Genomic DNA, 23,448 nt, shown 5'->3' with positions numbered 1-23,448 from the left:
CATGTGGACTGGCAGGTCATACTCCCAGGCACCTTCAAGAACCACTGAGAGAGTAATGAGTTGGTCTGTCGTTCCACAGCCAGGACGGAACCCGCTTTGTTCTTCTTGAATCCCCGGATCATCAACAGATCGAACCCTTTTTAATTATTTATTATTAATTATTTAATATTTGCAATATTGATGTCATAAAATATAACATTTCCAAAATGGGATTCAAGTAACTTATCTTCAGTTTTATTAGAAATAAATTTTGATCAATATTATAATATACAATATGATAATAACAATTGCAAAGGATGGAAAAAGTAAAATAAATATTTGAGTTTTGAAAGAATTGACTATAAACAAGGGATGCTCCGATCAGGATCTTAGCTGCCGATCAGCCAGAGTGCCGATCACTGCCGATCACATGGATTGAGACCTTCTGTGTCCTCTTCAAGGAAGAAAAAAATAGAAAAGCCTTGCAGAATGCAGCAACTGGTGAATCTCTTAAGACTTGGCATGTCTGTGAAATATTTACATACTGACCACTCATAGCAGAACTCCGAGACAGAGAGCACTGCATTTATGAAAATATTCCCCCCCCCCCCCCCAAATAAAAAACAATATATATATATATATATATATATATATATATATATATATATATATATATATATATATATATATATATATATATATATATTTATATTTAAAAAAAAAAAAATATATATATATATATATATTTTTTTTTATTTTTTTTATTTTGGCTGGATGGCATCGTTCAATGGTGCTCATAACCCACAGTTTTAAAACATGTCTATTAATTCAAATGTGTATTTCATTTCCTTCTTTCTCTGTGCTTCAATTCCTTCTTCTGCTGTCCACGCTCGAGAGCTCAGCTAAAGCTGAATGTTTCCTCCTTCCAAAGCTAATTAGCAGACAAGATGGAGTAATCAAGATTCCAACAGCTCGTCGACAGGATTTCTTAAGTCTGATAGCGTAAGTCATGTGACACCTAGCGGTTGCGCAAGGCCACTCACCCTAGTTAACCCCTCTAATGCCGCCTCGTCTTTTCAAATCCCAATTTAACCTTGTTACACAGGCTAAGTCTGCTACACGGAGATAAAGACACACCGCCAGTTTTCAAGTGAAACTAAGTGTTTCATCTCACATGCGGCGGAGGGACTTTAAATGTTGCTCTCATCTGTGTGAAGAACCGCTGAGTTGTGTAGGCAGGTGTGTCAGGACGAGCAGACGTGTGAGCGGATGTGAGTTGACCCAGCAATGTGTGGATGAACTTCAACTTCACAAGGATCAGTGTGACTGGACCAACGCACTCACTTTGCTGTCAAACATTACGAGACCAACAAGCGACTCTGTATCAGTCTGTAAATAGAGCTGAGCCAAACCACAACACTGTGACCAGTGGACTTCTACTCTCACCTGAGAGTACAAGATTACAAAATGAGTTTTCCGTGGAGGGTGTCTCTTTAATAGAGATGCTCAGTCATCCAGGAGAGACTCAGAGTAGAGCCTATCTTCCTCCAAGAGGAGCCAGGTGAAGTCAACTCTGACAGTTCTCATGAGACAACTCTGACAAGGCTAAAGTGCTCATGAAATATGTGTCAATCAAAAGTGTCTCCCCGCGGTATTTTTGGATGTCTGGTCTGACAGATGACATACACCTGCATCACCAGTTATCAGGGCACTCAGCTGATATTCAGTCTGAATATTAGCTGCACAACTCAGGCTGATTTATGCCTCCATCAGACAGGTGGACCTAACTCCACCTTGGCCCACCCCCCTGCCGCCCCACACCTGGGCAGCGGTGACACCACAAGGGCAAGTGAGCTGTGCGAGTGTGAGAGCGGAGCGGGTTTGTGATTCTGGGAGACAAACAGCAGGCAGATTAAAAAGAGACGTTTAATCTTCTTTGCTCAAAGTGAGTCGGACATTTATTAAAAAGTTTGGCAAAGGCAAAGCTCCAACTCCAGGAGTGTGTGTGTGTGTGTGTGTGTGTGTGTGGCAGACCTCAGAAAGCATGGCGTACTGCCCCCTCCTGGCCATGCCGATGGTCAGCAGGTCGTAGACGGAGGTGGCATCCTGCAGACTGGCATTCCGAGCGTCGGCCTGGTCAGGCATGCGACTGATGACTGCATCCCCACTGGCCTAACGTGCACAACACCAGTCATGATACGTGCCCGTTGTGTGTCTGTGTGTGTGTGAGTGCGCGTGTCTCACCATAGATTCTGTTATCAGCAGCAGCAACACGGCCTCTTCCACTACATCCTGAGGACAGAAGCAACTGCAGGAAACAGAAGAAAGCAGTTTTAAATCCGCACACACACAAATACACACATCACTATAGAACTGCGAGTAGTGTCCGGTTCCCGCATCACCTGGGGCTGTAACATAATACACACCACTCAAGGAGTATCAGCACACAGCTCAGGTGTCACACATTCACACACATACTATACGCATGCACACACACATTTGTTTGTCTGTTTTTGTGAGGACTGCCATAACCCTTTCCTCAGCCTCTCACCCTTAACTTAACCATCTAACCTTAACCAGGACTCTGACCCAAGCCTGCACCCAATTATACTGTACTGACATTTTAACCCTCTAAACCTTGTGAGGACAGACCAAATGTCCTCACGAGACGGTGGCCTGTCAACACTTGGTACTCACAAGTATGGCAAAACATGCCCATAGACACACACACACACACACACACACACACACACACACACACACACACACACACACACACACACACACACACAAAGGTTCTTCTGTGAGTGCTTAGACACACAAAACTTGTGTCCAAATTATTTCTTTACACACAGTTCTCAGAAGGTCACATGGTCCCTCTCACACAGACTTGAACAAACACACGCTCGTGCACACCAGGAGACGCACACATCTACTCTGATGCAAATGTATGCGCACAAACACATTGACTAACTAAAACGCAAGGCGACACACTCGCCATCACTCAACCATTATCTCTCAAGCACACACCAGAGTCCGTCAACTGACATGCACTGAGCATCTCTCCCAGAAAAATCACACCCAACACCAAATGCTCTCTGAAGTTATGCAACTCATATTTTGGGTCTGTCATATCCAACATGCACGCACACACACACTACAATGGCCCACAAAGGCGAGCGATGACAACAGCAGGAACAAAGCTACAGAAGAGCAGCTCTGGTGGGTTCTCCTGTTCCTCCTCTCCTTCTAATCTCAGACGTGGATTTAGATCGTTGCAGATGATGGTGTGGGCTGGATTAGTCATGTGGCGCTGACTCAGTCCGGCTCACAGCGCCGGAGCGAACGGCCCAGGTTCCCGGCTCACAGGAAGAGTTTAAACAGCCGGATGGTGCTGGTTTGGGCTCTGATGGTGGTTGAATGAGCAACATGTTATGGCCGGCTAGTGACGTTTGTAGCAGCGACGGGTCCAAACTGATCCTGAATCAGTGCTGGTGATGTGGGCCCTCACAAAAATAAACATTGTGCATGTAAAAGCTAACTTTTATCTGCCATCTCTCGCACACTTGGGCTTTATGCTATTACAGGTATGGATGGTTATCGGTATCGGCCAATCGAATCCATCAGACTTTTTTGAAGACCTATCTGATCCATAGGCTCCAATGTCCGGTGAATCAGTCAGGATGTATACCAATGCCTGGATGTTGCAGTTCAAGCAGATCGAACATAAGTTTTGTCTTGTATGCCAGTCACAGTGAGACACACCTGTCAGTGGTGTAGCGCAGCGGTGGTTTAACAGTCGGGTAGATGGCGTCCTTGGAAGCGGCCGCTCCTTCTCTGTGGAGCCAGGCTGAGGGTGGAGGTCCCAGCGGGGGCCAATAACTGTCCTCACTCACCGAGCTCAGCAGCACCTGTGCCAGCTTCCTTGCAGCTGACTAAAAGGCGACACATAGGATGTTAAAAAAAAATGTTCATGTGTGAACTGACTTCAGCAACGATCGATGCTTATAAAAAACTTCAACTTTGATGTGTGTTTTGCAGCTCACTTTTCTGAAGCTCCGGGACCCTTGTGACTCCACCACCCTCAGCACCCTACGCAGCTGGTGAGCGCCCTGTGCAAGATGACTAAGACAAACACAAAGGTTTAGAGAGGCAGTGGGGCGGTTGATGTCAGAGAAAACCACAGAAACTAAACCCGTGTTGCTTTAAATTAAGTTTATACAGCACCGTACACTGTAGTAGAGCGAGGAACGGTGTTCAAGTAAATTCAGCAGTGAGACAACAGCGACATCTGCTGGTCAAATATCCTACTGGCGCACGACAATGGCTCCTAAAAAGAGCGTGGGACAGTCAACTTTACTGTTTTACTGTAGGTCAAATAATGTCGCTTTCTCAGGTGATGTAAAGCAACAATGCAGTCAAACAAATTATGAATCATAGTCCATGTACTGATAGCGTTAAATAGGTTCCTCAGGTGAAATAGATTCTATTTCAGGCTCCTCAAGAATAACTCTTCACTCGACAGACTAAGTGAGGAGATCCTGTTAACTTCCGTCAGACGATCACTATCACATTGCAGTGACCCTATAAGGAAGTCTGAGCTTGAAGACTGAAAGGCGATCTAATCCTGATGTTATTTTTTCACAAGCTCACTGGCTAATTCTTACTAAAGTCTACCTGGTAATTTAGTTTAAGATGCGTGTGTGTGTTCTCAGGACTCACCCACGCTGCAGCAGACACAGGTAGGCGCTCTGTAGCGCCGCCTGCAGGAAATATCCCAGTTCAATGTCCAGAGGAGGAGTCAGACTGTTTTTCACATTTTTGTTGTGCGGCGTTGTTGAAGTCTGGAAGCACAATTATTCACTGATACAGTTATCAATTATTAAATTATAATAACTGTCATTTCCTCCTTCCTCCATGTTCTTGTCACCCCTCTGCTCTTTATGTCCTCATTCATTACGGACCCCATTGGTTCTCTTGGTCCAATACTGCCTCCCTGTTTTATGTGTCTAAACCATCTCCAACATTTTTCTAACCTTGTCCTAGCTACTCCCAATGACAACCTTGGTGTCATGTCACTAACCACCATTGTCTTTCAAGGCTTCCCTTTCCTTCTTGCTCCTGCATTACTTTTCCTTTTTCATCTCAACCTACATGACTGATCCCAAACACCCGACACCCTCATCTTCACTCTTTCTCCTTCGACTCATTCACACACACACACATCTCTTCCAATAGCGTCTCCTACACCTCCTGTCACTAGGGATGGGGTACCTTTCACGTTTTATGGTGCAGATACTTGGTACCACGGCGCTTATGGGGCCTAAATATCAAAATATCTTTCTTTTAAAATTAATACATTTATTTATCATTACACAGTGGTGGAAAAAAGTAGTAACAATAAAGATGTAATACAGCATAAATAATAAAGACAACTCCAGCATAGGGTGTTAGAGAGGGTTGACAATGGGTCTGGCACATTTACATCTAGTAGAGTAGTGGATCGATGTATCAATTAACATCCCTACATTCAACTGCATGATTTGATTTTACGAGAATCAGTGCCGACGATATATGATGTTTTATAACTAACTATAGTTTTCAAAGTCTAAATTCATAGTTTCCATCAGATAAGTAGAATCAGAAATACTAATGTCCAGGGGTAACTGCTCCTGCTCACAGTTGCAGCTTCAGTTCCAAATGTAACAACAATGTTTAACAACAATTAAACAATTAACAATTAAAGTTTAATGCACAGTAAAATAATTCCACACTTACAAATACACGCTATAATACTTAACGTAAGCTGCTGTGATCCAACAATAAAGGACTGTAGTTGGCTGATGGCAGCAGTCTAACAAAAACAATGAGTCTGTTATGACTACTGTTAGTTCTGGAAGTCCTTAATTGCACTTGTTTAAAGTAACATGTTGTTTAAACACAACTGTATTTGACTGTTTTTAAATGATACAATTAAAAAGGTAGTTGTCTTTCTGCTTTGTGATGTCACTGAGAAGCGGCTGCCATATTGGTTGGCCTTGGCAAGTTTGTTTTACCTCTCACCGCTGGAGAAAAAGCTATTTCTTTCCTGAGTAGGTGAAACATCCTCTGGGTTCAGGATGAACCCGGACAAGACAGACATCTCACTGTGAACTCCCTCACCCGATCCAGCTCCTGCAGGTAGGAGAGAGCAGCGTCACAGGCTCGGAGGTAACAGGACAGACTCTCCTCCTCTCGCTCAGACAGTCGGATCCGGGACACAGCAGACACAGTTTGGTGGTCAAGAGACAGCCCTGAAACACACACAGCTGGGTCATAAATCTGATGTTTACAAAGGCCTTCCACATCTCCCCTGAAGAAATAAAGTGCACTTTAAGTGCTCCCAACTGTGTTTGGTTCCTGGAAAATAACAGAGGTGGTCGTGGAAAGGGCAGTCAATGAAAGGGCTACAGCACATTAATATTTAATCAAAGATAAACAGGACATATATCATTAAAAAACAATATCTAATACTCACTTTCTGACCTGGAACAAGTTTTCAATGCTAGCTTTATGGAGGAAAATATCAATAATAACGTCAATAATAAATCCACATACTAGTTCCTCAGCAGTTAATTTGTGTTATTTGCTGAAAAATAGTGACAAATACATTAAATATTCACCAACAATTCACTTTTAAAAGCGCAAGCAGCAGCAGTATCTACGCTCAGGGTGATGTCTTTCTTCTTCATAGCATTTTGAATACGGCGCCCAGATGACATTAATTCAAACGGCGAACCCATGTGGCCGAAAAACGTATTGCAATTCAAACGCATACAAAAAGTTTTTTTTTCTTTTGCTATATTAAATAGTTTATATGGTTGTGTAAAGTTTTCTATGAAAAATCCTGAAAACCCCAGAAATTGGCTTTAAAATAGGTTTATTTGAAGATGGTATGTTATAGTTTTATATGTTTTGTGGTTAGTTTGTCATTCTATTTCAAAGGCTATTTTCAATGTTGGAAAATTAACATTTTCCCAAGCATTTGCTGAACCTCTTTTTCAAATTTTGTAATAATATAAAATAATTTTTCATCCCAAATATTATTTCTCTTTACAGCTTAACCATTACATTTTCAATGTTTTTAACTGCTCTCTCAAAGTGCATCATCTGTTCTTTTAAAAGCATGTTTTATTATTCATCCTTGTTTGTGCGTTGAACTCTGTCCAGACTCTGTTAAAGGCAGAGAGAGACTTTCTCATGGGATGTGCTCTATTTCCTCCGCTAACCTTCGACACGAAAACACAACCTCCTTCTAGAAATACAGTTTCAGACGAGACCACACCGCTAACAGAATCAGTTGCGATGAGCTCATCTCCGCTGTTGGTTTAATGACATGATAATGATGATAATGATATCATCTAATCTCTAGAGGACAACCGCTTGATGACCTTCAATCTACACCAGTGTAAATAGTTCTCCCCAGGACAAAAACACAAGGTTTATATTCCTGTTGTGCTGAGGATGGTGGATCACATCGCCTTGCTGGTGGAAACAAAGGCCTCTTCTGTCTCTGAATTCTCCACAAATGCTGTTAAATGGAAGCCTGATTCAGAAGAGGACAACCAGACTCAAGGTGATGCGATTGTATCTTCATGTCCATCATTAGCGCTGCAGCACCATATATGGTTTGGGTTCTGGGAAACCCCTCCGCACAGCGTTTTGGATCCTGACTGGACCAGGAAATGACACTGGGTGGGTGCAGACAAATAGATTTATACTAAATCAGAAACTGCATTTTGCAAAATGGTGAGATATGTCACAAACCTCAGCTTTTCTACAACATATTTTTGCATGTGATCCTTGTTAAACTGCTCATGTGTGACTGCGTCACCTCTGCACAGTGTCATGTCGATGTGTCTCCATCTCCATGTCCATATTTGAGTCAGTATAAATCTGTCTCTCCACTTCTCCCTTTGCGTTTCCTCTTTGTCTCTGTGTTTTTATATCGCAGCACACATTCACCTCTGAATGTTTTCCATCATAGTAGGGAAGACTCATCCAGAAACTGTCATTTTTTGTGTATTCTGCCTTTTATTTTGACATTTCCCAGTTGTATGTCATTCTGTTTCCTGTCCTCCCTTGTCACACCTCCTCCAGCTTCACAGCAACACACATCAAGCCATGTAGATATCAACACCTTGGTGCCAGACCGTGCTGCCAGATGGTTACTTTGTGTCCTCCGGTAAAGAGCTTCTACTCATGTATTTGTTCCCTTGTGATTGATAGTTTTGGATTATGTGTGCGTGTTTATTATCCACTGCCTTCATTGTTTCTTTTAGTTTTTTGCCCTTCGCTATATGCCATGTGCTTTGTGTGAGTGTTTCTGCAACTCAACTTTTGTTTTTCTTGCTTAGTTTTCTTCCTCGGGTGCGTGTGCATATGTTAATTCAACTACCGAGCACTTTTTGTTATTTGTTATTTATTGTGAGTTTATCTGAGTGCATTTTTGTTGTCCCTGTTATTTAGGTGTGAGTTTTTTTTTGTTTTATTTGCCTATTTTCTGTGTCAGGTTTTTCCCCCATCCTGGCGTATTGTCTTCTTTGCTCTGTGTTTTGGTGTCGACCTCCTTGTTTCTTCGTTCCTGTTCGTGTTTGATTTTTGTGTACTTGTATTAAACCTCTTGCTTTATCTACTCTTGTTATTTTGAGTCATCTGTACACCAGTAGTGATTTTTAGCTTTTGGGTCTGTTCCCCTGAGCCACCATGACAGAAACAGCTCTGCTGCTATATGTACCTTGTCTCCCAGTCAATATCTACACATCTGTGTCTCAAAGTTTACATAACTTTATGCACCTGTACCTCAGCTAGCTGGTCATGTATTTCCATCTGTATGTGTCCTTGCTTCTATGCGTCACACGAAGGCTCAGTGGGTGGGAATATCTTCGTATATATATCTATAATATCTTGCATATAAACTGCATATCAGTGTATAACTGTGTGTGTCTCTGAGTGCATCTATACTTTATGACCAGCAACCATGTCTTTGGTCCCCACAGAAGTGTAAAACAACTCTCATTGTTTATGTTGTTCACATCGTTGTCATCTGACACAAAAGCCTTGTGTGTGACCTTTGATGACGAAAGCTTCAGCCAGCAGGCGGAGGTGGTAGGTGGGCTGGTCGTCCTGGGTCAGCTCCTCCAGGCCCACCCTGGCACACATCCCCTGGGCGTCCCGGTAACGCCCCTGGACGTAGTGGACTTTGGCCATGAGCAGCAGAGCTTCGTTCAGGTACCTGGGCTGCAGGGAGCAGGTCACGAGGGGCCACAGATGCTCAAGAATCTCAGCTGTGCTGTGTGACCCACCGTGAGACGTCCTCGACTCAGGATGGTGTTGAGGTGGCCTTTGGCCCGGGCCAGTCTGGGCTGAGTCTTCTCAGCCAGCGGCGTGGCGCGGCGTAAGAGCTCCATGTTCTCCTGCAGACACTCCTCCAGCAGCGCTTCAGCTAACACCAGCGTGCAGTAATCATCTGTCAAATCAGAGCGCAGCCAGTTTGAGCGGCAGGTCAGAGGTCAGATGCTTCTGCAGCCCGAGAGAAGCCTCCCACCGCCCATCCAAATGCATTTTCCCTACCCTGGACGTGCTCCCGCACCAAATCAAACAGAATATGACCCGCGTTTATGCTCCATAACGTCTAGTGTACACACACTTGACGGGAGCGTTCCTGTGCGCATTCCCGCGGTGTGTGTTCTCACAACAGCACGGCGAGCAGCGTTTATACTCTCCACATATTTACCAGTTTAATCGGCAGAACCGAGGACACGGCTCTCAGTGAGGAGGACAAACACTCAAGTAGAATCCAAAACACACGGCTGAAGATCACGACACAACTCTGCATGGCTGTATCTCAGTCACGTCTTCATCTTGTGTGTGTTCTATATCACAGTGCATTTATGTGCCAAACTGCTTAGACCTCTGCCTGTCTCTGTTATCCATGTTTCTCTTTGTTTCTTCTCAATGTTTGTATCTGTGAGTCATCAATCCAAATATATTCTGGGTTTTTTTTGTGACTATAATTCTTTTTAGTTCCGTTCTCAGTGAGTGTCTTCAACATCATGAATTTATGTTTATGTTTACATACGTCTTGTGTACATCTCCCCATCTTTATCTCAGAGTAGTCTTATCTCATGAGCCACAACTAAAAAAAAGCATTTGACACCTGTAACCATGGCATAATGGCCTCAAAACAGCAAGGATATGGATGTAGCTGTAGACAACACGGATGTACGACACATATACGCTAGTCCGAGAGGAAGTCTTATGTATTAGACCGCCTGCGTCTGGAGTATGGAAGTATAGCTGTGCCATCAGATATTGAATATGAATTTCTGCTGATGAATTTTTTTGCAGGATTAAAAACACAATTGAATTTTAAATGACGTTAAAAATTTCAAGCACTGCTATTCTTTCACCTGACATTTTTTTACCTGTAGAAATAAATTCAAATTTGATGACTAAAAATACAATTCAATCCAAAAAAACAAAATCAGTATAAAAAATATATATATATATTTAAAATAAACTTAAATACAGGTGAAATTCAGACTGTGTTTTCGATGCTGCAAAAAAATCTGTAGTAGAAATTCATATTTCATATGGCACAGATATACTTCCATACTGGAGCCAGCTCTGCGCAATAGTGAACCGGTAGAATGGGATCAGAGGTACAGCAAAAGGCTGAATATTAAGCTACCAGTGCAGGAGACAGCAGTACATGGAGATAATGTTAAATCAAGAAAGAGAGAAGTTGAATGTGGAGTGCCTCAAGGCTCAGTTCTGGGAACCAAATTGTTCCTACTGTATATTAATAACAGTGGCTGAGAGGGGCAAAACATATTTACAAACTCTTGGAACAAATTATAAAATATTGAAATACACATTAACAGCATTCACAACAAACTTCTTCAGCAAACTATTTTTTTTCCTAAGTTTTTTCCTAAGTGTCTTTCCAAGTTTTTATTTCCAAGTGTTTTCAGAGTTTATAAATGTGTTTCCTGTGTAATTTTCAGTAACATGCTTGTTATGTTTGTAATGTATGAGGATTGAAATGAATGATATCATCATCAAAACATCATGGATTTTTGAATGAAGGAGAGTAAATGAGATTCTGCTGAAATAAAAAAAAAAGCTTGAATATAGAATAACAAAAAATTTAATGCTGTACACTTTATGCAGCAAAGAGTTCACTCAACACTGGAGCACTTCCACGCACAATGTTATTCAACTTTAAAATGTGATACCCCAATCAATTAAGAATAAAAGTCAGAATCTTTTACCCCGACACACAGATGGACGGACGGATGGACAGAGTCGGACAAGAAAAGTGGCCAACCAAACCTGTGACCAATATAGGTCTCAGATTTATGGTCATATTAAAGTTTGTTCTTCTCTCACAGCAGTGAAACATGACAATGATTTACCACCAGAGCACCTGCTGGCGTGAGCAGAACCACCTGAACCCATATTTACTCCTGTGAGAGGTGGAGGCTTGGTGACGGAGCGTGATGAGGCGAACACTAACCACAGCGTTTCAGCACTTTGTGGCTGAGATGAAGGGCAAAGAGCAGCCAAGACGCTCCTGTAGGAGAATCAGTAACTTCCCCTGGTGCTGTCTGATATTAAAGTGTGAAAGCCCAGATGCAGGAAATGAAGATCCAAGATGAAAAACTGAAGTGAAAAATGAGAAGAGGTTCCTGTATGTCTGAGTCCTTGGTTCTCAGTCAGATTTTAAACTGAATGAGCTATGAATGAAGATTGGGATCTGCGAAACGCTTTATTAACAATAATACATCATTTTTATGTGCTCTTTATTATTATTATTATGATCTTGTAACCATAATCATATCAGCAAATGTACTTTAAAATAATAAACAAGAGTCAGGTCCCGGTCATATTCAGGTGAAGAACAGAACTTTTGCTGACTGAACTTTCCATGAGATAAGACGAGGCTAAAGTCCACGCTGGTTATGAGAGAAATCCAGCCGACTCTCATCCTGAATATAAGCGACTTTTTCACGTCACGTCTCCACAATAAAGTTCAGTGCGAGTTGTTCCGAGCGCTCGCTGCAGACCCGCAGGTGAAGCCCACTCACCGTCCTCGTGGATCCTGGCCGCCTGCATCTGGTCCACGATGGTCGGCATGCGATCCCACTGACACTCGGCCCGGTACCGCTCCAGCTCCACTTCCAGGCGGACTTGGGTGAAGGAGACGCGGGAGGCCATGGCCGCTCTGTCCCGGTGGTGGGAGTATTCCCCGGACACGATGGGAGTAACTGCGGACTGGTCGGAGACGCGGAGGAGGAGTGACGTCACAACACAACCACTGCCACTTTCTTAAAAACGAACAGAATAAAACCGACCGCTAGAAATGATTTTAGCAGCGAAAATGGGGAATAATATGACTGAATGTAACTTTAGATTTTGGTAAATGACGCCACACTGCGCGGATTTACATATATACGTTTTATTTTTAATATACGAGCAAATAAGTCATTGAACATAAACTGCGTTTAAAATGTACTTCGGAGAGTGACGTCACTCATACAACCAGAGGAAATGTTTCATACGTTTTTTTTTCTTTCTTTCTCTCCTGTAAATGCGTGAATGCATCGTGCACGTGATTACAATTGACAGTGCGTCTCAGGTGCGCGTCCTCAAACATATACAGACCATTTTCATTATTATTATTAAGCTGACTCTGTAAAAAAAATGCAACGCATATGACTCACTTCCAGCTCAAAGGTTTTCGTCATCTGAAATCTTTCATGAATAATAAAATGCATTCAGAGTGACGTCACCTCAAACTAAAACTGACATCCAGCAAATGTTTTCTCATTTATTCATGTCTACAATTGACCAAAGAACGAAGGTGAATTATGTGATCATGTACGTGTGTTACTCTTTTGACACAAAAATATAATTGTAGTATCCATCCACCATTTAAATGTCTCTTATACGAGGTCAGGTCACATCAAAATCTCTCCAGAAACCTCCTCCAGCTCTTCTGGACAAATACTGCGTTGTTTTTTTCCATCATCTCTCTAGCACCAGGGTGGGCAATTCAAAGTCCTCAGGGGCCACATTATATGCTGGAACGAAAATTCATCATAGAAATATTGGCAAAAAAGTTGGTTTGTTGTGTCTTATTTAATCTAAAACACAGTCCGTTCTGTCTCAAATACTATACTCAATACTCAATAGTAGTATAGTCAAAGGGCTTTCCCGGGTTTGGACTAGTGTGTTCTGCCCAGGGGCCTCCTCACAGATGAACCCCTCACTACTCCATGACACATCACAATGAGACATCCAAGCCACCCAAACTGTCTCCTCATGGAGGTTCACTGATCTTCTCCTTCCTCTCCTCATGATGAAAGAGCTTGTATCGCCAGAGAGAGAGAGACACTAGACTCCAGACGCCCTACAGACCTGGGATGCTTAATCTCCACCTGGGGGTTCCAACCTGGACAGAGCATTCCGCCCGGATTCAAAGTCAAAGGAACTACTTGTGGTGAACCTGATGTTTCCGTGTGCAAGTTAGCTCAATTTGAGATTGAATACGCTTTTTCCAACTGATGTTTCAGAATGTTTTAGGCTAAATGTCGAGTCAGACCAACAAATACGTCTTGATTTGTTGTCATCAAATGATGTTTTGATGATTACATTATACCGATTTAATACGCTCTGCAGCTCTGAATTGCTTCTGTGATATATGTGTTAAAAGCAAGAACAACACAATCATACATGGCATGGATGTATGACACATATACACTAGTCCAAGAGGAAGTCCTATGCATTAGACCGCCTGCCACTGGTGGATGGAAGTATAGCTGTGCCATCGTGAATATGAAAAGCCACTAAAAATTTCATCAATGCTATTCTTTCACCTGCCATTTTTTTCCATGTAGAAATAAATTCAGTATAAAAATTAAATTTGATTAATAAAAATACAATTAAATACAAAAAACAAAATCATATATACGTGTAAAAAATCAGTATTAAAAAATGCATACTTAAAATAAACTTCAATACAGTTGAAAGAATAGCAATTTGATGTTATTTAAAATTCAAATTGTGTTTTTGATGCGGCAAAAAAAATCATTAGTTGAAATTCATATTTAATATCTGATGGCACAGATATACTTCCATACTGGCGCCTGCTCTGCGCAATAATGAACCGGTACGGTAGAACCTGTAAAAAAATCGTGTGCCAGGTTGGGCGGCCCCTAGTGGAGAAAATAGGTAGTACAGTGGTACCTCGGTTTTCGAACAAATCGGATTTGGAACAAAAATTTCTAGATTTTTTTGCTTCTGATTTCGAACGAAAATCCAGAATTCGAACGCCCCCTGAAAAAAGCCGGAAAAAACATAACGTGCGCAGACCGATCAGCTGACCCATGACGCGCTTTGTTATTGTGTATAACGCAGCCTCTGTATGCAGACGTGTCCCGTTAGCTACATTTACTGACTGTTTTTTCTTCATATTGAGGTGTAAAACCTTTCCCGTCTCCACACTGGACCGTGGTAGAGTGTCACAGGGGAGGTGCTGGAGCGCTCACTCCAGGGTTTGATGTCCTGTTGTGGGCTGGAGCTGGGACAGGGATGAGGCCAGTCTGGGACAGAGCGTGACTTGGTTTATGACTTTGTCACAGCCAAACTGCACAGAAGCGCACATTCAGAGCTGGACACGCACCGGGCACCTCTTCACTTCTGGAGAGACCTCACTCACTCGGCAACCCCTCCCACATGCAGCGGCCACACACATAGAGGAACAGCCACCTGCAGCAGACACTCTACATTCACTCCTACAAAAGACTGTTTTAAGGCTTGGAACGCATTACTTCTTTTTCCATTCATTGTAATGGGGAACATAGATTCAGATTTCGAACAATTAGCTTCTCGAACAGCCGTCTGGAACGGATTGTGGTCGAGAACCACAGTATTTTGGCATAAAAAAAACAGTCATAGAAGCACAATGAAACATTAAAAAAAGGTTTGAAAGGGTAATATATTGATCAGTTAAACTTTGGTCCGCGTGTTCAGGTGTTTTCCTCCGTCATGCCCGCACCATCTTAACCCTTCAGTTAACACTGTAACTGGATCAAGTGGGATTAGGGAACACCGCCTCACGAAAGCTGCATTCACAACATTAGGTGCGCATGTGTCACAGGTTTCAGGAGTTTAATTCCTCACTCTTTGGATCGTTGAAAAATGAAATACTTTGCAAGCGTCACGAATATTCAACTCGAGAATTCACTTCACGTGAAACAATCGATAGAAGCAACAGAACTGTGCGCAAGTCAACATCAAAACCAACTCAACAACACATTAAAGTGAAACACTGGGGCACGGCTTCAACGAGGCTACGTGACGTCACCAGGGAGCACAGAGGACACGGAGGATGTCTAGCAGCTACGCATGGACACACAACTCAACCTCGAATCTCTTGAACAAAGACATGGCGCCGTCATTTTCTTTTGGGAAGTTTGACATTAGTCTATTGCAGAAAGACGGCGGGCGTTCACGAGCGAAAGAAGGTTCCAAACGCTGGAGCGTGACGTAGCGTGTGACGTAGCCGGATCACAAAGATAGTTTTGAGGTCAAGAGGATTCTCGGCTGGTTACGAAGGTCTCCAGGTAGGTAAATAACGTCTCACACGAGTAAGTCTAAAAAAGCATATGTTGAAATCGACTTCGCTTTAATTTAAGTTAGTGGAGTGAAAATCGTAATAAATGTAAACAGTCATCTACTTTAGCTTCGAGCATCTAGCCGAACCCTAACCCTTAAATTTACAGCAAAAAAATGTTCACTTTATCTGCGATAAAAAAAACAGTTCACAGTGAATGCTGTTGGTCTTTTTACCTCAAAATACAATTCTTAAGGAAATGAGGAACAATAGTCCTTGCATAAACACAGTTTCTGTTTTTAAACGGCAATTCATCATACAAACAGTATTTTCTAAGTGAACTATTAGTTACATTTGTGTTAAGGTATTAATTTGTTTCTGCAATCGCCTGTGAATTTATATTTTATATTTCACCGATAACTTCGATGTTTACTGCCGATAAATTCAAATCACTACAGAATAATCCCATCGATGGGTATGAGTCTTTGATTATGAATTTCATTACGCCGCTAGAAGGCGAGCATTTCCGATGCTCCTCTTGTCAAAACAGTTTGGTCTCTGAGAGTCTCAGCCAATCAGAACGCGCTGTCGTGTCCAAGAGCAGCTACGGGAAGCCGCGCGGTGAATGTGAGCGGTGACCCATCGCTGGACTCGTTACTGACGATATCGCACTTGACGCGACCAGGTAATCCACATTTGGCTATAAACTTTTTGCTTGGACTTGTAAATCATTCGTTTGTGGCATGTTGTTGCTCGTAAAGCCACACGTTGTCATTGTGCGCTTGTGTGTTTGGATGGTAGCAGATGGAACGACGCGATCTTCGTTCCTTTTAAGCGCTTTTTAAAAGGTTTTGATGTTGATTTTATGTGAACGTGAAAGTTTGGGGGAACCTCCTGTCAAGCTGACGTTATGTTTTACGTTACTTTGAACTGTGAGTTTTGTTATTGTTGTCGCTCGTTAACGCTTCACTGGTGTTGTTTTCGTTGTCGTGTGTCAGCAGCGAGGTTTGCATGAACCCCAGCGAACGTCTGTGTGACATATGGAACGTGACTGTCGTTGTTGGTCCAACAGGATGAGTGGAAGGTGTGCCATACAGCTGGGGCTTCTCCTCCTGTGCTCGGTTCTCCTGCGCGTTCACAGTCAGGCGGACCAGAAACAGCAGCCTCCTCCGGTCATCGAGAGTGGGGCTCACATCCACGGTCACGGCCGCTTGGATCGCAACATGGTCCAGGACAAAGAGTAGGTGTATTTGCTCAGCCTGCTGGACTTTGTCCGCCTCCGACAGCTGTTGAAGCCTGGGGTTTTTCTCCTGCAGCCACATCATGGAGCACTTGGACGGGGTGATCGACAAACCGGAGAAGGAGATGTCGCCGCAGGAGCTGCAGCTGCACTACTTCAAGATGCACGACTACGACGGCAACAACCTGTTGGACGGGCTGGAGCTGGCCACGGCCATCACACACGTCCACAAAGAGGTGAGAGACTCGTCGCCCAGAAGGCCCAGTACGCGCTTGTGCCATTCAAACTGTGGCTGGGAATATACTTGAGTCTCCATACAGAACCACGAATGAGTTTAATAAATGTATAACACTAACCATAAAACACAAGACAGTCAGGTTTTCAGCAATTGGAAATGAATACTAAATAAATAACCCAAATATAAGCTATAGGTACTTGATCCTCGCCGATGTTTTCTGCCGAACCGCTTGATTTTCACATCTTCAGGAGACTGTTCAAGCCGCGCTGTTAGAGTTGCCTGTAGCTTCTTTCTGTGGGGTTGGTTGCGAGTCGACTTGCCTCTGATGGCAGGGCTGATATCGATGCGCTCAAATATCGCGATGCTTGAATCAGTGTTTTTTGCTGCAAGATCGCAATATTTGATTGTGTGGTATTGTCTTGACATTTTAAGTTGTATCTGCATCGATGTTTAATACATAGATACTTGGATATGCTGCTGTATTTGTGACACGTTTTCATTTTGCACACTGGAGTTATTTTGCTGATTAAAGGATTCGTTCCTCAGTCGGAGTGTGACACATAAATGAAAGTCTTACTGGACTGACATAATAACAAGAAACTTGTTTTCATGCCCATAACATTGTACTGCATAAAATGATGATTCTTGTTACAATATTTCGCAATGTATCATATCGCCCCTCCTGTATCGGGATACGTGTCATATCGCAAGATGCCTGCCAAAACACAGCCCTACTCATAACCACAGTGAATTAGCTATTAGCAAGATGGTGTGTTTTATGGCTGCGTCTGAAATAGAGACGGTATGGGCAGATCTAGTGGTCGGCCATGTTTGTTTACATACACCTTCTTATACAGAGTTCGCTCGACGGCTCACTGCTCTGGTGAGTTCTGCTTGTGATACATTTAAATAAGTGAAACCTGGACATTGGTGAATTGAGTCAGAATCGTGGAATCGAGCCTGAACCTAAGAACCTAAGAATGTCCCACCGCCGAACTGGCTGCGATTTTGGTCGAGTTGCTGTTGAGATGATTGTTTATACAGGAAACAAGATGAAAGAGTAAGAGCTACTCCGGTGAAATGTCAACATATTGTTCAAAGACTTTGACTTGCGTTTAACTTTGAAACATAAACAATAAACCTCGCCGCACGTGCTCCAAGCCGTCATGACCGCCATCAGATCCACGATCAACACGATTGACATGACTCAGTTCCACGTTTGACTTTGTCCTTCCCTAAACTAAAGGTCTGGCATGTGTTTCACCTATCATTCATTGTTGATGGTGGTGAAGTCTGTTGAATTCAGTGAAGGTGAGACGCTCCAGTAGGCAGCGTGGCTCACACACACACACAGACTGGGGCCACGTTATTGGTGGCATGAGCTACATCAAAAGATGGAGAAGTCAAATAAATGGCGCACACATTTCTATCTACGCCTCTTGATATTTCCAGGAGGATCACTGTGAAATGTATGAATTTTAAAAATACATGCACAAGAGACCTACGCCGGACGTGAACCAGCAACCTTGTCTCACACACAGGGATGAGCTTTAACCGCTATACTGCGCTAAGTCACGTGCCCAGCTGTTCAGGTGAAACCTCACAGCCTGACATGTTTGTAGCATGTGGCTCTTTTCAGCATCACAGTCAAACAATGTGGCTCTGAGCCTCTGACTGGTTCTAAATCCAGTCCTTCGATCAAGTAATCCAGAGTAGCTCAGTTGTGTAACCTGTCAGTTGTGCTGCTGGTCCCGTGTCGTGTCGACACTCTGTGTTGCCCAGATACATTTGTCCTCATGCTTTTCCGTGAAACACTTTCCACACTAATTGACAGTTCCTCTTCTCTGTTGCGTGACGTCGATGATGTTTTATTTCTTGTCCATCCTGTTCTTCCTGTCAAATGTGCAGCTACACAAACACTGTTGTTGTGTTTAATGTGTTTGTCTTTTTTAGCATAATGTGGAGCTAATATGGTGTCAGAGAGGCGACTCAGTTTGTTGTCCCCCAGCAGCGCAAAGTCCCGATCCACGTGTGGTCGTGAAGTCCAGTCGGCAGCTTGTGTAGGCCCTGTGTCCTGCTGGCGCCTGGACGTGTGTCTTGCCTGTGTCCTCACCCCCTGCGCTCTGTCCTGTCTCGGTCAGGAGCGAGGCGAGAACAGCCAGCCCATGAAGGAGGAGGATCTCATCGCGCTCATCGACGACGTGTTGAGGGATGACGACAAGAACAACGACGGCTACATCGACTACGCCGAGTTCGCCAAGTCGCTCGAGTGAGAGCGCCCTCTGAGGTGGATCAGGTCATGTGACGGCAGATAAGCAGTTACACTGCCAGAGAAGGCAGAGGTCGGTGCAAATGAATGTTTTCAGATCAGAAAATCACAACTGATTCCCAATGAAAATGGTTAGATTTGCTTTATTTAATTAAGTTAATTATATTGTTATTATTAAAAATATCCTTTTATATTATTTAGTAGTTTCATGGGACATTATTTAATATTACATTTATTTTATATAAATAGAAACTGAGTGACAGCATGTTGTTTAAGTAAAGGATGAGAAATATGGAAATCATTTTAATTGAGTTTATTTCAATCATCGAAAAAACACATTTTATATATCAATTATTTAATTCAGCTTATCTGGTCGATCTTTTTATTTCTTTTATTCACTTGAGAAAAATGACAAAAGATAAAAATAGAGTACATTATCTATAAAAAATGCTAAATACAACACAATTTGAGTTTGTCACAGTGAAAGCTTTGGCACTAAATAGTTAAAAATACATATTTTAAATATTTTTCTATATATAGATATATAAATTGTGGTTACAGAACTGTATTTTTCACTCGGTGGCTAAAGCTCTTCCCAAAAACCGTTACAGTAGATTCCCTGATTTTTTTTTTTCCTTCTTTTTAATGCATTTACTTGTCTATCATTTACTTATTTTTGCTCGGTTGTGGCTGCCACCCCGTGAAGTATTTATTATTTTAAACTGAATCAATGGAGGGTGGAAGCTCTTCTGTTGCCTGGACCTGACAACCGTGGGCCTCACTGCAGCAACAAGCACACATGGTCACATGGTTCCGTCAGCTGACTCTGAATGTACGTCTCCCTCCCAGTCACTGGAAAGTTGAAACTTGAAGTGGTCTGCTTTCGCTCATCCGCTGCCTTTCTGATGTTGGAGTTCCACGTGAAGAAGCTCGATGAATGTACAGTTTCTTACAGATGTATTTTTGCCAGTCAGTGTTGATTCTTCACTTTTGTTGTCAACATCATTAAACCTTATGTTCAGCAACTTGTGTTTCTTATTGGTAGGTCCTTGAATGCATCACCATTGAGCCCCTCACGATTCATGAAAAATGAGATTTTATTTACAAAGAGTGGCCTGTTTTGTTGAAAACATGTTCAGCTCCAGTGTGCGTTAGGGTCCAGGCTCTGCATGGTGGTGAGGGAGAAGACCGGGGTGCTCATGTTGCTCCTCAGGTGGCTGTACCAGTCCTCGTGCTGGTGCTGGACGGGCTGCGGTGGGACGCCGTGGCAGGGGAACTGGCCTGCCGGACTTGGGTGGTGGGAGTAGACTCCGGCGGGCAGCACCTGGGTGAGGTGGGGGATGTGGGCCAGCGGGGGGGAGTAGTACTGGCAGGCGATGCTCGGTGGGAGCTGCATCCCGCCCAGCCGTGGCAAGTGGCCCGACACCACACCTGGCGCCGGGGGGGCGTGGTGGGAGGCCCGCTCGCTCTTCCTCTGCTTCGCTCGTCGGTTCTGGAACCAAACCTGCGGAGACGCAGTGGAAGAGCTGAGTCAGAGAACTGTTGTTGTTCTGGATAATCTTTGACTGGGACCGGGTTTTGGAGGATTCTGTTTGTGTATTTATTTATAGGTGCCCGAAGAACTAAAAGAAAATATATGGGATGTACTTTCTTTCAGTGCTTTAAATTACGTTACTTTTTAATATTTATTTTTTGCGAGTTCTCTTAAGTTTCCAACATTTATTTTCACTTGAAATATATTTTGTTTCCGATTATTTTGCTTTTCAATTACATTTTAGTTATTGAAAGTATCAGTTATGTAATAAAAACAGACTATGTAAAATGTTTCTATTAAAATTAAAGTTTTGCTTTTCTATATCTGATATAGTAGTGTATGAATTTTGATAAATCTGATTAATTTCTCGCACTTTTTGGGGTCATGTATTTCATTTTTTTTTTCATTTGTTTCTCTTTGCATTTTTGCTTTTATTTAAAATGTGTTTTTTTTTTGTAAGTATTTAATCTAGTATTTTTCATATCACTTGTGTATTTATAGATTGTATATTGTAGTATACATTATAAAACACAATTTGTCACAGGGCTGCGCACCTGTATGCGAGCCTCGTTGAGCTTGGTGAGGCGGGCCAGCTCCTCCCTGAAGTAGATGTCGGGGTACTGGTTCTGAGTGAAGGCTGCCTCCAGCTGCTCCAGCTGCCGGTGGCTGAAGGTGGTTCGGTGGCGCCTCCTAGAGGGCGACGTCCGCCCGCGCCCGCTGACCTCCGTCGGCACGGAGGCCCCGCACTGAGCGGGCCCCCTCAGCGAGTCGCTGATGTCTGGTGAGAGAGAGCACAGTTGAGTTCCTCCTGTGCGATGGTGCAATTCCCCAAATGGAGGCGGATTAAAGCGCCGCCGTGTTCCCACTCACTGCAGGGAACTTGAGCTGTCGTGAGAAACCTGCCGCACAACTGCAGGGATTTGAACCAGATTACTGCCAGCTAATGACTAATCTGCCAAAAAGCAGCTGCTGGAGAATCTGCATGTTTGTTCACAAAAGGGTTGCTGGTTCAATCCTGGGAACTGGGTGTAGCATTGTTCGCCAATGAATGAAGAAGTGAGCAAGACACATAAAACCCCCGTAATTTCAATGTTAGTTCAGGATCTTTTTCCTTTGCACATTGTGTTTTAAAAGTTGCTAGTTGAATTCCTCATCTCACAAGATCAGTGCTAAAAGGCTCTTGAGCAGGACACCGTCTGCCTCGACCTCGAGCTTTCGGAGTTTATTTCCTCAAGTGATAGTCACACAAGTTGCTGGTTTCACTTCATGTGCCTTTGAGCAAGTACATAGCAGCAGATATGGGTTTGAGTCTTGTCTACCAACTTTTATATTTCAGAGTTTGTGGCTAGCTAGCAATGAGGAGGTGGGCTGCAGGAAGTTGCAGGTGCAAATCCCACTCTGCTCTTGTGCTAGTGAGACTGAATTCCTAAGTGCCATTGAGCAACACTGACGCTTCCTGTTTGTATTGCGAATTAAAAATTCAAGATGCATCTTAATAGAATATGGTAACACTTCTATTCCCCCGTCGACTGCCATCTATTTCTTCAGAGACTAAGTGGTTGGTGAAAAGGTTGCAGGTTGAATTCCAGACATCTACAGTACCCTAAAGGCAGATGTGAAACCCCAACTCCCAAGTGTCTGTCATGACTCTGCTGGTCACATGGTGACCAGGAGGGTTGAATCCTGGGGTTCCTCAGAAATGCGAAAGAGCCTTTGAGCAAGGCGAGCTTCCAATACACCTGGAGAAATCTATCAATCGGCCGATGTGCTTTATAGCAAGGCAGGAAATATTTCTCCAGGTGAGGAAGTAATTGTCAGGGTAAGAGCAAGGCACTCTGCACATCAACAGTCAGTTCCTGGTTGAACCCCTGTGATCATGTGCCCTTGAGCAAGCAGCTCTTAAACCGCTCATGATAGGCACTATCACGCCCTGAAGCAAGACTCCGGCGCTCTTATTGGAGGCTTCTACACGGGACTCGAGAGGCACAATGGACAAGTCACATCCGGAAGTTGCTAGTTCAATCCCGAATCCCTCAAACTCCCTGTGACATCTCACTGTGGAGGTGTTCATGCGCACCTTGACCAAGACGTTGAGCTCCCTTCGCCCACCAGTGTCGACTTTATTGCAGTTATATATTGAGCGTTTTAAAAAACCAACAATATCTGATTCAAATTGAAGTAATTTACTTCTAACTATAAATAGGTCTGACTGTTATTGTTTATTGAGTTTTGACATTTTTAAAGCGCTTAAAATATAAATGCATTGCTGTCTAATGTTCGTGCAAATTAAGATTCATTCTTGTCTGTAAGAAAAAATGTATATGTTTTTGGGCTCACCTGCGCTGGAGCTGACAGTCGCCATGTCTGAGTAAAGTTCTTCAAACTCCTGCTGGCTCCTCACCACGTCCTCCAGGAGCTTCATCTGGGCCATGGCTGCCTGTCTGCATGTTGCTGGGGATATTTAAGCTCCGGTGGAGGTCCCACCTCCCCTCCACCTCACCTGCAGGAGGTGTGTCTGCCACCAGAA

At 43.2% G+C, this 23,448-nt stretch overlaps 3 protein-coding genes across 8 annotated transcripts in view; 1 reads left to right on the top strand and 2 right to left on the bottom strand.

Annotated features, from left to right (window-relative positions):
• The window catches only part of ttc7a (tetratricopeptide repeat domain 7A), a 49,073-nt gene extending 33,524 nt beyond the window's left edge, over nucleotides 1-15,549 (bottom strand). Inside the window, exons 1-10 of one of the 5 annotated variants that reach the window (XM_053874480.1) lie at nucleotides 15,451-15,549; nucleotides 12,111-12,297; nucleotides 9,324-9,487; nucleotides 9,090-9,258; nucleotides 6,142-6,272; nucleotides 4,702-4,823; nucleotides 4,026-4,104; nucleotides 3,745-3,914; nucleotides 2,224-2,287; nucleotides 2,014-2,151 (exon numbers count right to left, since the gene is read on the bottom strand). In XM_053874480.1, the coding sequence (XP_053730455.1) occupies nucleotides 2,014-2,151; nucleotides 2,224-2,287; nucleotides 3,745-3,914; nucleotides 4,026-4,104; nucleotides 4,702-4,823; nucleotides 6,142-6,272; nucleotides 9,090-9,258; nucleotides 9,324-9,487; nucleotides 12,111-12,297; nucleotides 15,451-15,507 (1,281 nt within the window). In that variant the 5' untranslated portion in view covers nucleotides 15,508-15,549. Of the gene's footprint in view, nucleotides 1-2,013; nucleotides 2,152-2,223; nucleotides 2,288-3,744; nucleotides 3,915-4,025; nucleotides 4,105-4,701; nucleotides 4,824-6,141; nucleotides 6,273-6,496; nucleotides 6,528-6,641; nucleotides 6,913-9,089; nucleotides 9,259-9,323; nucleotides 9,488-12,110; nucleotides 12,298-15,450 lie in introns of those variants that run through there. The other 4 variants (XM_053874481.1, XM_053874482.1, XM_053874483.1 and 1 more) reach the window with 4 other exon arrangements.
• Nucleotides 15,550-15,608: 59 nt separating this feature from the next.
• mcfd2 (multiple coagulation factor deficiency 2, ER cargo receptor complex subunit) lies at nucleotides 15,609-20,653 on the top strand. Of its 2 annotated transcripts, none has more exons than XM_053874488.1 (4): nucleotides 15,609-15,650; nucleotides 16,713-16,880; nucleotides 16,957-17,116; nucleotides 19,260-20,653. In XM_053874488.1, exons 2-4 carry the CDS (start codon nucleotides 16,714-16,716, stop codon nucleotides 19,389-19,391), a joined length of 459 nt encoding a protein of 152 aa, XP_053730463.1. In that variant the 5' UTR covers nucleotides 15,609-15,650; nucleotide 16,713; the 3' UTR covers nucleotides 19,392-20,653. The 2 variants fall into 2 exon arrangements, with proteins under 2 accessions (XP_053730463.1, XP_053730462.1); XM_053874487.1 differs by lacking the exon at nucleotides 15,609-15,650 and adding an exon at nucleotides 16,233-16,325 and having other exon boundaries at nucleotides 19,260-20,652.
• prop1 (PROP paired-like homeobox 1) lies at nucleotides 20,523-23,352 on the bottom strand. Its single transcript, XM_053874486.1, has 3 exons — nucleotides 23,259-23,352; nucleotides 21,476-21,699; nucleotides 20,523-20,891 (listed from the first exon to the last, which is right to left on the bottom strand). Exons 1-3 carry the CDS (start codon nucleotides 23,350-23,352, stop codon nucleotides 20,523-20,525), a joined length of 687 nt encoding a protein of 228 aa, XP_053730461.1.
• Nucleotides 23,353-23,448: the final 96 nt, after the last annotated feature.

The sequence above is a fragment of the Synchiropus splendidus genome, chromosome 9, assembly GCF_027744825.2.
Source record: "Synchiropus splendidus isolate RoL2022-P1 chromosome 9, RoL_Sspl_1.0, whole genome shotgun sequence".
Lineage (NCBI taxonomy): Eukaryota > Metazoa > Chordata > Actinopteri > Syngnathiformes > Callionymidae > Synchiropus > Synchiropus splendidus.
Note: the sequence above shows the minus strand (reverse complement) of the source record. Positions and strands in the feature narration are given on the sequence as shown.